The 15,977-nt window shown below is 35.3% G+C and overlaps 2 protein-coding genes across 4 annotated transcripts; both read right to left on the bottom strand.

The window, feature by feature from the left end:
• Positions 1–1,971: 1,971 nt before the first annotated feature.
• Positions 1,972–7,869, bottom strand: LOC126710588 (E3 ubiquitin-protein ligase At4g11680-like). 2 transcript variants are annotated; one of them, XM_050411123.1, is made up of 5 exons: positions 7,038–7,858; positions 6,190–6,312; positions 5,973–6,105; positions 2,838–2,981; positions 1,972–2,573 (listed from the first exon to the last, which is right to left on the bottom strand). In XM_050411123.1, exons 1-5 carry the CDS (start codon positions 7,604–7,606, stop codon positions 2,400–2,402), a joined length of 1,143 nt encoding a protein of 380 aa, XP_050267080.1. In that variant the 5' UTR covers positions 7,607–7,858; the 3' UTR covers positions 1,972–2,399. The 2 variants fall into 2 exon arrangements, with proteins under 2 accessions (XP_050267080.1, XP_050267081.1); XM_050411124.1 differs by lacking the exon at positions 2,838–2,981 and having other exon boundaries at positions 7,038–7,869.
• Positions 7,870–9,951: 2,082 nt separating this feature from the next.
• Positions 9,952–14,317, bottom strand: LOC126709101 (pentatricopeptide repeat-containing protein At1g01970). 2 transcript variants are annotated; one of them, XM_050409189.1, is made up of 3 exons: positions 14,121–14,317; positions 12,040–13,121; positions 9,952–10,887 (listed from the first exon to the last, which is right to left on the bottom strand). In XM_050409189.1, the coding sequence occupies exons 2-3, from the start codon at positions 12,487–12,489 to the stop codon at positions 10,066–10,068; spliced, it is 1,272 nt and encodes a 423-aa protein (XP_050265146.1). In that variant the 5' UTR covers positions 12,490–13,121; positions 14,121–14,317; the 3' UTR covers positions 9,952–10,065. The 2 variants fall into 2 exon arrangements, with proteins under 2 accessions (XP_050265146.1, XP_050265147.1); XM_050409190.1 differs by having other exon boundaries at positions 12,040–13,136.
• Between the last annotated feature and the right edge of the window lie 1,660 nt (positions 14,318–15,977).

A 15,977-nucleotide genomic window follows, 5' to 3' on the forward strand; every position in this document is an offset into this window, starting at 1 on the left:
ACATGATAAAGCAAGGGTGTAGCTACATGAATTTTGAATGAAAATTCTTACACGGACATGAAGTTGGGAAATTGACAATATGAAGCGAACAAAAATGGAAAAATGCATGCTACCCTGACCCATGTCATTATCTTTTTTCTACTATAGATTTAAAGTTGTCATTGATGTAAAAAAAGAGTAAAGAAAGTTAATTATAGCATGCGAAGAAAGATCAATTATTTCCATGCTTGTCTCCTATATCTAAAGCTCAAATAGATAGCCTGACTAAGGTTAATGGGTGGGGTAAAGATACCAAATTATACATATTTCACTTGTAGCATCCCTAGAGAATGCACAAGAAACTACAAGTTACAAATTCTTAATCACTCAACCAATTGCAAAAATAAATAAATAAATACACATCAATACAAGACCAAAGCACTATTAATTCGACTCTAAATCAAAAACGTTGTGCCCCTTATACAAAGGGAAAGTAAAGGGAAGAAAGAAGCATCAAACACCATCACAATTCACAAACTTAAAAACCCATTGGCCCAGAAATTAAAAACCTTCTGCACTGTATTCTAATTTCTAATCATATATGCATAAAACAAGCTTAACAGATTAGGCTCTTAACCTCAATAGGCCATTTTAGAAAAGAAATTAAAAGCAAAGCAGAACAACTGGGGTTAGATTCCAACAATTCAAAAGAAAAGAAAGCCACAAAATAACAAAAACTAACCGGAATTAAACAAATGGGTCAACAAGCGTAATTGGAAGAGGCGTGAAATGAGTTTATGGGAAGAGAAGTGTTAGGTTGGGAGAGGAGTGAAATTGGAAGATGGTGAAATGGGTTTATGGGAAGAGAGGTGTTACGGTGGGAGATGAGTGAAATTGGGGAAAAGGGTGAACCCAGGTTTATGGAAGGAAGAGTACACTAGAGGGAACTCGATCTTCGCCGGAATCGGACTGGGTTGTCTTCCTCGTGGGTTTCTCTTCTGAGCCCTTCACCGACGTCAAACCGATGTAGGTCTTCCTCATGGATTTCTCTGGTGGGTATGGACCTCTCTTCTCCAAGACACAGGCGTTAGGGTGGGTGAGGAGTGAATAGAAGCAAAAAAAAAAAAAAAAAAAGTAAACCCAACCTTAGATACTTTCAACTGAGCTACAGTACTCGGACCCCAAAATAATTAGCCAGCGTTTTTCACTTATTTGCTATTAGCGGTATCCAAACGGACCTTTAGTGAGCGTTTGGATCTGGATAAACCTGCGTTTGCATTTTGCTCTTTTTTTTTTTTTTTCTGCACTCGTTTCAACTTTAGGGGACAAGTGCATTGTTCACACACTGTTGAATACTGTTCACGCACTGTTGAGCCGTAACTTTTGACATTTTTGTGCACACCAATGGGTTCCGTGTACTGTTCACAGGAGCCACAAACCTCACTTTTCAACAACTTTTTCATTAAAAATGGGTCTTACGGCACTATTCACACATTCAAAAATTTGTTGCTATAATATTTTCAATTTTCAGCTGTATCCAAATAGACCTTTAATCATATATTCCTTAGATTTACTCCATTTCTACCAGAATAGACTACTCTCAGTACTCGCTTGAAAATGTTTATTTTAGCCGATTTATTGGACTTGAAAAATACTACTAAACTGCAATACACTTGGAAAAATATAAATAAATTTAAAAATTAAAAAGTTATATATAGATCAATAAGCTCAAAAACAAAATCATGGCAAACATGTGATTGAGGATACATGCGTTGATCTTTAAGGTTTGGTTTCAAACCCCTTTTTCGAAAGACAGCTGCAATGCAACTTGCACATTAATAAAGCAGCTCCTGCTTAAAAAGCGACAATCGGATTGAAGACTAACGCGTAGCATGTGTTTTCTATACCAACAACATCTTGATTTTTTTTCTTTTTTTCAAGTGACAAAATTTTCTTATTTTATACAGTAAACGAGTAAATAACATCAGAATCTTACAAAGAGCAAGTTTAAAGAGGTAGTTCACCTCAACAGTGTATAGCTAGCATATAGAACAGCCATTCACAACATAAACAGTTAATTGATACTATAGACCTTCGGACAAATAACAAAAAAAAAAAAAAAGAAAAAAAAAGAAAAAAGGCAAAATACAGCTTTTGAGATAATTAAAACCGCCCTTGTAGACGGGCATTTCTAGATGCCAGGGCATCGATACACACAACAGCCCTATTGCCGCCTCCACGATTACAACAATTGGGAAATTCACTATAACTACAACTAAGGCAGACATTAAAACAAACAACATCAACAGCAGTGAAAGTGCTTGTCTTTAGTCTACTGACATGCTGCACATAAAAAATACATTAGAGCTAGCTGTATACAGTGCTCGCCGGCTTGCCATCCACAGTATTTTGAAAGTCTTCTATACTTCCTCGTGACCATGGCTGCTACTCTTCAATATGTTGTACTTGCAGAGGGGACAGGTAGCATTGATATAGAGCCACTTATCCACGCAGTTGCAGTGAAAATGGTGACCACAAGGAAGTTCTCTAAGCTCGACCCCATCATCATAAGCAGAAAGGCAGATGCAACACTCCTACAGATGATCATAAGCATTCAAATACTCTTAATTAGGAAACAAGCTTTTGTTAAGCCACAAAAACATTACATAGGAATTTACATAAGAACATGGATAAAAACCAAGTTCATAACAAAACATTCTGGAAAATAAGTTTTACTTCATTTTGGCAAAAATTGTAATAACAGTAGGAGAAAACAACAGGCAAGGAAGAAAAGAAAGCTAACCAGGAAAAAGGAAAAAAAAAAAAAAAAAAAAACACTAAAATATTAAACTACATACTGCATCGTCCTCCGAAAGAACGTGTTCAATCGGTGGATCTGTGCCACATTCAGTCATTATCCCTCCAGAAAGTTTCTCATTATTGTCAACCCTTCGAAATTTGAATTTTGATAGCTGTTCAATGTCATCTTTTGTTGCACCTTCCTGCTTTGATAATAGCCGATCAGGAATAAAAAAGGGGGGGGGGGGGGGGGTTGGAAGAACATCAGCATGAATTACAATATTTCACTCTAGTAGAATTTAGAATCATATGAGCTGCCTAAAGTAAAAATCAAACTTTCAAGCATTGCCTTTATTTTAATTTTCAGATAATAGCAAATTATTTATATCTGATGCCAAGTGATACACCCAATAATTGTCAATCAAACCAGAGAATTTTTTTTTTTTTTTTTTATATGTCTAGTAGTCCATAGATATTAATTTTAGACACTTTTAATCCCAAAATGCTGTGAGTTAACATAGGACAAAACTTTAGTCAGGGACAAAAGGAAAAAAGGATTATGCAGTTAACCCCAATCAGTAGGGCCTAACACTTTTCTGAGCTGACTTGATATTCCAATGTGCAAAGTATCATAAACCACCATAAGCAGATGTCAACATACCCTTTGGGATCTGGCAATTCAAACACGTCACTGAATAAAGGTACAACAAATCAACCACCACCCCTAGCCGATAGGTCTACAATCAGTATTATATTCCAAACGCCCAATGTGGGCTTGCGCATTGAAAAGTCTCCATGCACTTCTGCGCCTCAATCATAAACGATTAGGTTCAGAACGATTTTTAATTTATAAATAAATGTCCATGTCTCCTATAAGGAAAATAATCAACCCATGTCATTCTAACACAACATATACCTGCAGGCTGCAGGCTTCACAGAATCTGGCCACAAAATTTAAGTCAAAAGGATACTCCAATCTCCATGAGCAGTCTCCTACTTCAAAAAGTCCACCCAATCCCTTTTATCCTAAAGGATAGTAGAAGAGTCAGATGAATGCAACAGACAACAATGCCATTGAGCAACGTTGTTTGCAACTTGAAAACTGATATGAGGAGCTTTCTAAATTCAGTTTTTAAACACCCTAAAATGAACAACATAACTCGAATACTCCTAAAAAAATAATCCTACCAAACATGTTGTTTTCTTTTGGAACAGTTTTTAGTATTTAAACACTAAAAATTGTTGTTTGAAATCAAGAACCAAATGGGCCCATAGCAGAGTCAACTGGAACCTAGTACAGTTGGCTTCATGGTAAAAGTGTGAAATAAATAGGATGGTATAACTGCCATGTCATAAGTTGGAGGAAGCCTTTCTTAACATGAAGGACAGCATCACCGATTTACCAACTAATGCTCTACTTCCTTTCCCTTGCTCTTCAAAGTGCTTCCTTCTGCAAAACTTGGTATATTTATATGTTGCGTTACAGCATGACAAGTCAGTGCATGCTCTACAAGGATGAACAGCTCCATAAATAAAGTTTGTAGAAAAATATCCCTCCATTCTGTCCTATTATTTCTTTTTTCTTGCCAATGTATCATAATTTTTCTTGGTTCTTAGTCAAAGATCTTTATTGGATAATTTGGGGGAAAAAAATACAATTAATCATTAAAGTTAGAACCTCCTGTTTAGGTAATTGTATAGCAAAATTACAGGAACCAAGATGCATGGAATTGGATTTGTGTTTCCAGAGGATGGGGAAATCTGGTTAACTCTGGTCTAGATAATCCAACAAAACATCAACATTTTGTAAAAAATATAAACTCCAGTCAAAATTTCAGACAATTATTCCTGAAACAAATGAACCCACCGTAAGATCCTTTTACCCCAAATAAGAAAAGAACACTATATGACACTGACTTGAGTAAGACACTTGCAAATCCCCCCCCCCCCCCCCCCCCCCCCCCCCAAAAAAAAAAAAAAAAACCAAAAAGAAATTATTATGTTTTTCTTCTCCATAAAACTTTAAAATCCACTCAATATGGCAATGAGAAGGGCTCTGAGGGACAAATGCTCCCTTGTAGGTACATCAATAAGTAGGCAGCCATGTTTGAGCACCATCAAAGCTATATGTACCCGAGCATGCCACTTTCCAGAGGTGCTTGGAAATCAAATTCCTAATGAGGCTAGAATAAATGCAGCTCAATGAAACATTTCCAACATATTTAATTCTAACTTCCCCTTATAAAACTTCTAACTAACAAAAACTCACAAAGAAGTTAATCTAGGCTTCCCACCTAGATCAATCCACGGTTAAACCTTCAATTTGCACGAAGAATTTTTTGATTAATAATAACAGTCTAACTACAAAATAAGCCATCTTTAACTTTTATAGAGCTTCCAAGAACATAAGAGATAAAGATAAACATCCATAATACGAATCCTAACTGAACTCAAATAGTAATCCAAATACTAAACTACTCCTTATCTAAGAATATGAAATTCAATCCCTAACACAACTAAAACTAAATAAATAATTACTTAAATATAAAATTATCCAATGAAAATTCAAAATAAAATATTGAAATAATTTCCGGTTGTGCTCCTGCATCAAAAACCTACAGGTAGTAGAACGTAATTAAAGGCTCAAACCAAAATAAATGAACAAAGTAGACATCAACTAGAACTCCACCTATATTCAGTTATTCACAAATAGGCATCAAAATCCTTTCGGGGCTGACTGTTTAATCACCTGAAAGTCTACCATTAAATTGAAGACCTTCCCAAGTTAATCAACTCTCTTTCTATATTCTGCCATAAGAAACATTTCAGATGGACACACCAACCCAGCAAATAAATAAATTCAGATTGAATCACCTGCTACAGAAGTAATTGCAGGACTAACCCCATCATAGGGAACATCCATTTTAGAACCCAAAGTCACATTCTCAGTGACTTTGTCTGTCACTGTTATTCAATTGAACTCTAATATTTGCGATACATAATTAGTCAGAAATGTTTAATCCATTAAATGAGTATTTCTGGTTTCAAGTTTTAACCTAAAAATTAAGTGGTAAATTATTTCTAGGCTACTATTGCTGCTCAGAATTCATACAGCATAAATAAGTTAGTGAAATAGAGCACTCAGAGCGATGAAAAACAAAACATATGCAAGGAAAGTAGTATAACAGTGCTACCTGGTCCGCCACAGCATATAAAAGTGCTATGATACATGGAAGACAGCAGCAAACAGCGATACCAATGACACATGCCAGTGCAACACAGAAAACGACAAAGAAAACATCAAAACCCAGGAAGATTATACATAGCCTGCATTCCACATCATATTACCCAGTGTAAGATTCAATTACAGATAATGTTTCAATTTGAGAGAAAGAGAGAACGAACAAATACCAGTAAAGCTGAGGTGAGTCATGTGCTAAATCTTGACCACCCGCAGATACCCAGTAGAATCCAATGATCCACCAGATAAATGAAAACATAGTATTTGCTGATTCAAGATGTTTTGCTACACTACTGCAAGGATAATAGCACAAAAAGATCATATATAATGCAATCTCAAACGATACAAGTGTATTGTAATAAATACCCTCCCAATCCAATAGGAAATCAATCAAATAGAACTAGTCACATAAAAAATGTCAATTTGAATTTTGTAAAGCTTCAATTAAAAATTCCAACATCTTATACTCCACATAATGTACCCAGCACCTACTAACTCTAGCAAATCGTAGAATTCAAAACACATAATGTGTTGAGTATAATCCATTCAAAAAGGAAACCACAACACAGAAATGTATGTGATAAAAAAAAAATCAAATCAAATCATCTTACCATACATTATACAACCAGAAAAAAGAAAAAAGAAAAAAAAAACAATGTTCTTTCTACAGCATGTCATCAAGCATAAATAGTTCACACATTTCTTCATACACAATTAAAAAATATAATTAGCAATACAAGAAAACACAAGGCAACAAAACATAAATACAGAAATGAACTCTGTGTTCTCATTTTCCACCACTACCACCAAAACATAAATATCAAAAACCACATAAAAAATTTCCATTCAATCCCACACCTGTCCAAAAAATCCAATAAACAAACTGGGAACAGAAAATATCAGATAACTATGCGACTGACTATAAAGCTTCCAACTTCAACAAGAGAACTCTGTTTCAAAATTTATCAAACACCCAATTCGATTCTATCAAAAAAGAGACAACGTAAAGCAAAATTACCCAGAGCCCTCCTCATCCAAATGCTCCGACAAACTCACGTACTGCTGCCCCGACTCGTCTCGCGTATTCAACCCGCCTTCACGGCCCTGGCGTCGCCGGCGCAGGCGCCTGCGGTACTCGACACAGACGCAGGCCATGTGGAGGAGGCACTGGATGGCGTAGCCGAGGATCCAGAGCCTGAGGGGCATGCTAGGGGCCTCATAGCGGCTGAGGAAGAGGACAGTAGCAGCCACAACAACAAAGGCGAGATTCCAGAGCACGTCGAGGATCACCACGGGCTTCGAGTAGGCCCAGTCGCTCTGGCGCTCCTCGAGCTGCTCCGCCGCGGTCTCCCGAACCATCATCGACGGCTCGCGCATCACGCGGCGGCTGCTGGCTTGGCGGAGGAACCGCGCGGCCTGGCGGAGGCTCTGGCGCTGCACGAATCGGCGGCTGGTGTTGGGGTTGTTTGGGCTAATGTTAGCATTAGAATCGTCGCTGGAGTTGCTCGAGGTGGTGTTGTTGTTCAGAAACGGCGACGTGTCGACGATGTCGGAGGTGGATCGGTTCGGAGACCTTGTCGAAGCCATTTTGTTGCTGCTTTTTTTTTCTAAATTTGGGGATGTTTTGGAAACCCTAACTCGGTGAGTTGAATCGTTCAGCCCATGCAAGATTGAGAAAAGTAATGAAGGGATTCGAGATCTTATATATTGAGGTGTGAAGAACGATAATGAGAGAAAGGTCGGGTAATTTAGGTGTCGACGATGATGCTGAAAATGATAATGGTAGTAAAAAGAGACTTTGGTTTTTTTTTTTTTTTTTTTTTAGTTTTTGTTTTGTCTCGAGTACATTTGGTCCGGTTATTACAGCTTTATCTGGTACAGGACAACAAAATAATGAAATATACTTCTCATCCTTACATTGATATTTGTCTCGAGTACGGTTGGTCAGGTAATTACAATTTTATCTGCGCAGGACAGCTACTGAGGAATTTTTTTTAATTATTATTTAACAACCTTATTATTATCTAATGCTATTTTTTTGGAGACAAATTCTCAGAATAATGCTATTTTAATTTTATTTGCAACTCTTAACGTTTTTAATGCCGACAAATACCTTTTGAATTTATTTTGTTCTTATAAACTGTTTAAATAATTGGTACAAATCTTACAAACTAAGAAAATAGCCATTAGCTTTTATCCAAAATGGAATACTATTTAAAATTATTTGAAAAGTAAACTCTTTTGGTCTTTCCAAGATTATTTGAGTCATGATAAAGACTTCATAAAAAAAAAAAATTCATGTTAAGACAAGCAAAAAATATTAAAATAATTTTATAACATTCTTTAATTAACCTACCACGTCATTGAAAAAAATAAAATGCAAATTGAGGCGTACTCATGTTTAAGGTGATAGGCTAATTTATAATTGTTGTGAATAAATAATTGTTGCCCTTACCTTTATTGAAATGATTTACAGTTTATACCAAACTTCAAGTTCAAACTATCTTGGGGGCCAAAGATGGGGGAGTCAATTTATTATTGTATTAAAATAAAATAAAATAAAATAATTAAGAGTATTGTATCCTAGACTTTTTGGTGTTTCAAAAAAATCTATCTGGGTAAAAATTTGGTTTTTAGTGTAAATAAATATTGAATTAATAAGGTTGCAAAATTTACATCATTTTTTGTTTGCCCAGCCACACGTATCCTTTTGAATATTCATAGTCGACATAAAAAAAAAAAAAGACTTAATTTACGTCTGAAATAATATGTTTACATGCTAAGATGACGTTGGCGTTTATAGCAATCAAAATCGGATGCATATTTGATATTACAAAAAATTGAGCATGTTGAATGGTGTACGAAAGACATGGTTTTGCTCTTAAGTTTTTAGTGTCAAACTACCACAAAGAATTGCAAATCTTGCAAGCCCATTTTTACTTGGCTATTAAGAACCCAATTGCTTAAGGACTTTTGCATTATTTGGAGTTTTTGTTTTTTTCCTTGCCTTAAATTGGAAGGTATAATAAAAATAGCATTATTTATTCTTTTTTCTTTTTCTGGCAATTAGCATTATTTTGACAAGGGAGGGGGGGCTGAAGTTTGTTTGTTGTTTTTTCCCCCCCTCAATTTGCTTTTATCATTAATAATCAGGATTTTCTATTACTAAAATAAATGCTAGAATTATTAGATCTGAGAATTCTGTTATTACTTACTACTTTGAGGGCATAATTAGTATATCAATCCAAAAATATAATAATTGGCATTAGTGACTAGACATGTTAGCAAAAGCTAGATTTCTTTTAAAGAGTTAATTAACTAAAATCATAGTAATAATTAGTAATCTAAGATAAATTATCCTCATTAATTACCCTAACATGTGTCCACACAAACATCCAAGCATTATGCATCATGTTGGTTAATCATTTTCACTTTAAGCTGTGGTTAAAAAAGAAAGGGTAGGAGCAGTACTCCAAATGAATGTATTCGGGTCAATATTACCATTTAACAGCCCCCAAAACCAGAATAACAGTATGCTCCAAGGAGATGATAGATGATAGATCTCAATTCATCAAACAGTAACAACTTTTTTTTGATAAATCAAACCGTTACAAATTTAGTGCAAAAAAAGTTTTAGAAGTGGGAAAGATGAACAGACTACTATTGGCCCCAGATTAGCTGTAAGAGTTTTCCTCTCTATTTCTTCTTGCCATCTAAATTGAAGACCCAATCCCAAATACAAAACCATACAAATATCCATTAGTCTTATTAAATCACTATCAAAATATAGAAAGAATTCAAGCTACAGCAACACTAATGATATAATAAGAAACTATGATCATTTACTTCTCAGTTGCTTCAGCTGCATAACAACAGATTTTAAATCCCTTTTTAATATTGTTCTTGTTGCTTTTATTTGCCACAGCAACATATAGAAAACAAATTGCTAATATATAAATCATGGTAGAAGTATTTATCTAATTCAAGCAATAATTCCATATTGTACTCTACAAAAGTTTGCACATTAGGGATAGGCTATTAAGTGATCAATTAGGCTCTGAATGGGCAAATGCCAAGGGTGAGGAGGGAACTTTGAAATTTGCTTCACCTACAGCATATTCTCTCAAGACAAGCTCCACTTCTTCTACTACCCCTATTCTCCGAAACCACCTGGCCAATATTTCTGAAGCTTCTTTTCCAACAATAATACCACCCTTCTCTAAATTTACCAGAAATTCCAATGCCTTGTTAAGCTTGTTCTCCTTTTCATAAGCAGCCAACACCAAAGCCACACACTTATCACTTGGTTCAAGACCAGCCTTCCTCATATTTTCAAATGCAAGACCTGCCTTTTGACTTTGACCTGCCATTCCATATGCATTTATAAGAAGCCCACACAGCTTAACATCAGGAGGTATACCAGCACACTGAATTGCATCAAAGACTCTCTGAGCTCCTTCAGAATCACCTGTCATGGAGTATGCTCTTAACAATGCCTTGTAAACTTCCCTTCCTGCATATATTTCTTGGGCGTCCATTTCTCTAAGTAAAGTCTCTCCTTGCTTGGGCATTCCAGCTCGGATGTAGGCCATGATCATTGAGCCATATGATCTTTTATCCAAAGTTTCTCCAATCAGCTTGAGTTCTTCAAAAGTTTCTTCAGCCAGCTTAAGATTCCCAGCTTTGCTGTACATGTGAATCATGGCAGTTAAAGTTACCTGATCACAGACGACACCTTTACTTTTCATGGCTAAGAGGATCTTTTCAGCATCTTGAAGTTGGTTCTGCTTCCCGTAATCATGTATTATTTTGGTATAGTCACGAACACTGGCTTCAAAAGATTCTTCTAAGAAGGCAAGTTCTGCCACCTAAGGAAGTGCAAAGAGCCATGAATTCACTTCAGGTTGTAAGGAGATTTAAAAAGTCTTAAGTTTCATTTGAATACACCGAAATATATAATATCTGTAAGAAGGCAATTTCAATGAGAAGATCAACATTTTTAGATGTCGATTGCAGTAGAAATAGGGTAGGCATCTGACCAAAGCAAAACAAATCCATGTTTAGTGCAGAAACGTGCCAATGCTCTATTTTCTTATAAATTTCTTCAAAATAAAATGTTCTTATCTTCCTGAGTTTTGCTTAGCCAAAATTTAACTAATGCCACAACTTTCAAAGAAAAGTAAACAAATTTAAGATTATATTGTGTCACATATCATCCATTTCTTCCAATATTGAGCCATAAAGACCTCTTTAAGTGGTTGAAACTTGAAAGTCGCCAATTCTATATAATCCCTATCATGCTACACTATGCCAGTCCACAACAATAACCTCTCATGGACATTAGATCTCACCAAGTGAGGTAGAACTCACTTAAGACCTCATCATTAGACTAAAGATACATTTAGTGAACGTTTGGATAGAACTGAAAAGTGTTTTCAACTGCGTTGTGCGTTTTCTAGTGGGTCCCGTGCACTGTTCATGGGACCTGCAAGTACTTTATTCAGCGCAAAAAAACTTTAAAACTGGGTCACACAATATTATTCACTCATTTAAAAATTATTTTGCTACAGTGTTTTCAGTTTTCAATAATAAGCGGTATCCAAACAGACTCTTACTAATATTTGATAGGTTTGACGAACTTGACCTTTTTCCCGGGCATTCTATTCCCACATAAACAATTTGACTAAAACCAGCCACAGCATTTTGGAGCTCATCACTAGATACCAGCAAGAACCTCACTAAGTCAGTAGTACGATCAGAAGCCTTCAAAAGATGGCAAACCTGTGTGTGTGATTTCCATAAAGATTTCATCTAAGATTTTCTCCAATGTGGTCTTCAACTTTATATAAGAATTGGAACTCAAATCAACATTATACTTAACACTACAGAAGCAATTGACAAGCAAATCCAAACCAAGACATTCTTACAATTACACCCACACAGTGAAAGTTGTCCAATCAGGCATGAGTTAATGAAATCAATAAAGAGCAGAAAATTGAAAACAAAAAAGGAAGAAGTACCTGAAGATAAAGCTGATAATCCATTTTCTTCAACTCTTTAAGAACTGCAAGCCAGTCAGCTCTATCAGGCTTCATACTCCTCACCCAAGCTGCCAACAAATCAGACAAACTGCCTTTTTGAGGAGATAAGCAGATAATCTGCTTCATAATGGCCATACATCGTTTGGTCATTGTAGGAGGAAGTTGAGCTATGGCCTTCTTTTGGGCTTCTGTGATGTTAGTACCTATCTCTACCCACTTATACCTCGGTTTCTCTACTTTATTCTCTGGTTTTCCAGTGTCTTCCACATTGGAAGCACCCAATTGACAATGTACTTTACTGAAACTAAATTCTCTGGGTGTTTGGAAAGTACAGCTTCGCAAGGGAAAGTAAAAGGTTTTCCTAATATTATTGATTAATGGGTAAGTTGACTTGGGATAAATTAGCATGTTACAAGCATAGGTCCCCATTAGCAAAGTGAAATATCAAAATACAAAAACGTGTTTCATAAATTTATGAATTGGGCTATTTTGATATATTTAACTAGGGACAATCCCTCAATTTGCATATCTAAAAAGAAACTGGCATAAATGAATGATAATACATCAAGGGTATCAATGAATGTGAAGAATTAGATAATAATTCATATAGGTTAAGGTGGTTGATAAAATGACACAGAAAAGCATAAACTTGTGAATTGATTTTGACGTTACAAAGGGAAATAAGATAATGGAGAAATAGAAGAAGATAAACAAAGAATGAAAGAATTTTGCTTCCCACAGCAGTAGAGGCAGTAAGAAAACACTCAAGACTGTTCTAACTATTCATAAAGTAAACCAGGATGTTTAAAGGTTACCCAGTGAACAATCTGAGAGCTCGGGCAAATGGCAGAGGAGAACAGCAAGGGATAAGAGGAAAACAAATCTATCATTGATACAATCTGGTAATGGAAGGAAGTAGAAAGAAAGTGTATGGGGATCTAAAGAGATGATTAAACTGCTGCTTGATGAGTGGTGATTTTATTTTGAGGCCTCTGGTTTTGTAGATACAGATACTGGCTCATAGACCTGGGAGCAAATCACCTGTAACTTGTATGCAAACCCTGCAATATAACACACTTGGCCCAACCAAAATCAGCCACATCAAACTAACAGAGTCAAGGGTTACAATAATGCAATGAAATAGATATCTTCTAGCTTCTATGCAAGAATAAGTTATTCCATTTCTACAACCTAGAAGAACATACAAAAATACACTGAAAATGTTTTAACTTGTAAGATATGAATAAACCAACTAAAAAGAAATATAATCCCATCAATTAAGTTAAATAATAAATAAATATATTTTAAGTAATGGGCTCTAATAACACAACATTCCAGCTCTCAAGTAGTCAAGTTCAACCGCGAAATACAAAATTGGAGACTGGAGAGCAGCTTGAGCAGACAATGCTAATCATGTTCATTACAAATATATAAATTGAAAGCTTCCATGAAATTACAATCCTTTTATAACAACAGAATCGAGCAATCATCCATTCAGAAAATCAACTAACTAATTACATCATCATTTTCAATGGTTAACTTTCAAGGCTTAAACTCTTAAAACACTCAATACTCAGGTAATGGAGCTCATGCAAAACTCAAATTTTACAACTTCTGACTTCATAAAACTAATTATTCACAATTTAGTCTTACGTGCCATTATGTTGCAATAAAATTCTGGCTATTTAACACTTGAAACAAAACAAAACCCGGCATTTTTTTTCAAACAGTGGCTGCACCAATGGACGGAAATTTTTGGTTGAATAACGCAAAGCACGGGAATGAAAGTGAAATTTAGGCATTTATCCATACAAATAATGAGGCCTTGTTTGATTTTCCAAAAAAAAAAAAAAAACAATGAAAATTTCAAATTGTGAATTGTGAATTTTCTTTTCTATACCGACAAGGTAGTCAAATAAAACTAGATAATACAGTACTTAGCTATTAAAAAACACACACAAACACTAGATAACGGTAGGACTAAACCTGTTGGTACAATTCAGAAGCTAGATTATCATACTTCAATAACTATAAAGAGAAAGGTGAAGTGAGAAACAAACCTACGACTTCGTTAGGAGCTCAAGTAATTGTTGTCATTGTTGCTTTGGTTGTTGTTGTAGCCTTCGTTTGCAGAATGCAGAAAAAAGAGCAAAAGCCCAGCTGAGCTTCGCGAATCGAGTGGTTGCCTTCTTGGTTTGCCTTTTTTTATGAACCCCCGCAATTAGATTGAAAGGTACGACGTCGTTGAAGCTCCACTACTCCATTCTCAATTGAGGAGGCTTGACTTTTATATATATATAAATATATATACTAGCCACGAAAATAAAAGTTGTGATCAGGATTCATTCTAAATTATATTTGTCTCACAAAATAAATATATAAATCATTTGATTTTTAAAATACATAGAGATTTACATTAATCAAAAAGACATTAATTTTAAGAATTTTGATAATTATGTCATAAATAGTTAATCTCATTCGTATAAGATCATGACGGATCTCAGTTCAATATTTTATTATTTTATTTTGACCTATAACTTACACCTCATTAATTGTGAATATATTGTAATAATAACAATATGTTACAACATTTTTAGTTGTGCTAAATCTCGGTATGATATTTTATTATTTTATTTTAATTTATTTTGACCCATAAGGAATTGACACATGCATCACAACATTTTCACAATATCTCTATGTATACATTGTACTTAATTACGATGTAAATTTATATTGTAGACACAAAAAAATTGTCAAATTTTGTACACATTTACAAAATTTGTACAATATTTACCATTTTTTGTGCAAATTTATATAATATTAACTACTTTTGTGTATTTACAATGTAAACTTACATTGCAAGTACAAATTAAACATATAAATATCTTTAAAAAAAAACAAAAACAAAGCTCAAATCAACTGGCAGACTTAAAGAAAAAAAAAGAAAAAAGAAAGAAAGAAAAGAAAACAAAAAGTGCACCTCACTAATTGAATAAACCAATAAAATACTATTCATGAGCCTTTGACTCCTTTTATATAGTTAATAGATATGCCAGCTTACATAAATATTTAAAAGGAAAAAAAAAAAACTTTAGGCACTATAGAAATTAATGTTAAAATGTTGTAAATTTAGCATTTTTTTGTTTGATCTATAAAAAACTGAGATTTCAACAATTGTGAAAATATTGTTGTACGGCACCTAAACGCCCAAGTTCATATTGGGCCTTGGACCATGAATCAACGATATGGGCCAAGGATTTAATCTTCACATCGACAATGGCCCCGGCCCAGACCCACGAATAGCCACCAACGTGGACTGAGTATTGTCAGGACACTTAGAAAGCGGATCGCATACGCCCTGCTTACAGGATGCTCGGGAAACCATTCCCGGTATTTATGCACATGCTCGGTCACATCGCCCGGACACATCACCGTTTACGTGCCCAGCAGAACCTTAGGAAACTCCGTTGCCGAACACATTAACTGAAGTGGGAACCATTTCCAAGGCCACTCGTACCTAAAAACCCACTTAAGCCCATTAACATTGGACCCTTCTTTGCACTAAAGGAAAAGATAATGATGATCATCCCATTAACGAAGGCTATAAATAGGAGAAATGAATGGATAGTTGGGGGATGCAATTCTGAGGGTAAGAAAAGAGTAAGAAAGAGAGAAAAAGAGAGGAGTGAACGTTGAGAAAAAGGGAGAAAAGTGTTTGTATTGGGTCTCTTAGCCTAGGATAACCCAAGGTAGGATACTCAGACCCACCAAATAAATAGATTGTGAGCTCAAATAGTGGTTTGGCCCATCAAGCCCGTCCTTGGAGCTTACAATTGGCGCCCACTATGGGGCTCTCCTACGACGCTGTGGTTCTAAAAGGACTCAAACTCGGAGACATTAACTGAAATGGGAATCAT

Source organism: Quercus robur, chromosome 12 (assembly GCF_932294415.1).
Source record: "Quercus robur chromosome 12, dhQueRobu3.1, whole genome shotgun sequence".
NCBI classification, from domain to species: Eukaryota; Viridiplantae; Streptophyta; class Magnoliopsida; order Fagales; family Fagaceae; genus Quercus; species Quercus robur.

What these genes read in the sequence shown, in the direction of transcription:
- LOC126710588 (XM_050411123.1), bottom strand. Translation starts at nt 7,606, where the DNA reads ATGGCTTCGACAAGGTCTCCGAACCGATCCACCTCCGACATCGTCGAC. An exon ending in TTGGATGAGGAGGGCTCTGG is followed by an intron (nt 6,313 to 7,037) that starts GTAATTTTGCTT and finishes TTATCCTTGCAG; the next exon opens with TAGTGTAGCAAAACATCTTG. An exon ending in GACTCACCTCAGCTTTACTG is followed by an intron (nt 6,106 to 6,189) that starts GTATTTGTTCGT and finishes TGTGGAATGCAG; the next exon opens with GCTATGTATAATCTTCCTGG.
- LOC126709101 (XM_050409189.1), bottom strand. Translation starts at nt 12,489, where the DNA reads ATGGGGACCTATGCTTGTAACATGCTAATTTATCCCAAGTCAACTTAC. An exon ending in ATTATCAGCTTTATCTTCAG is followed by an intron (nt 10,888 to 12,039) that starts GTACTTCTTCCT and finishes GCACTTCCTTAG; the next exon opens with GTGGCAGAACTTGCCTTCTT.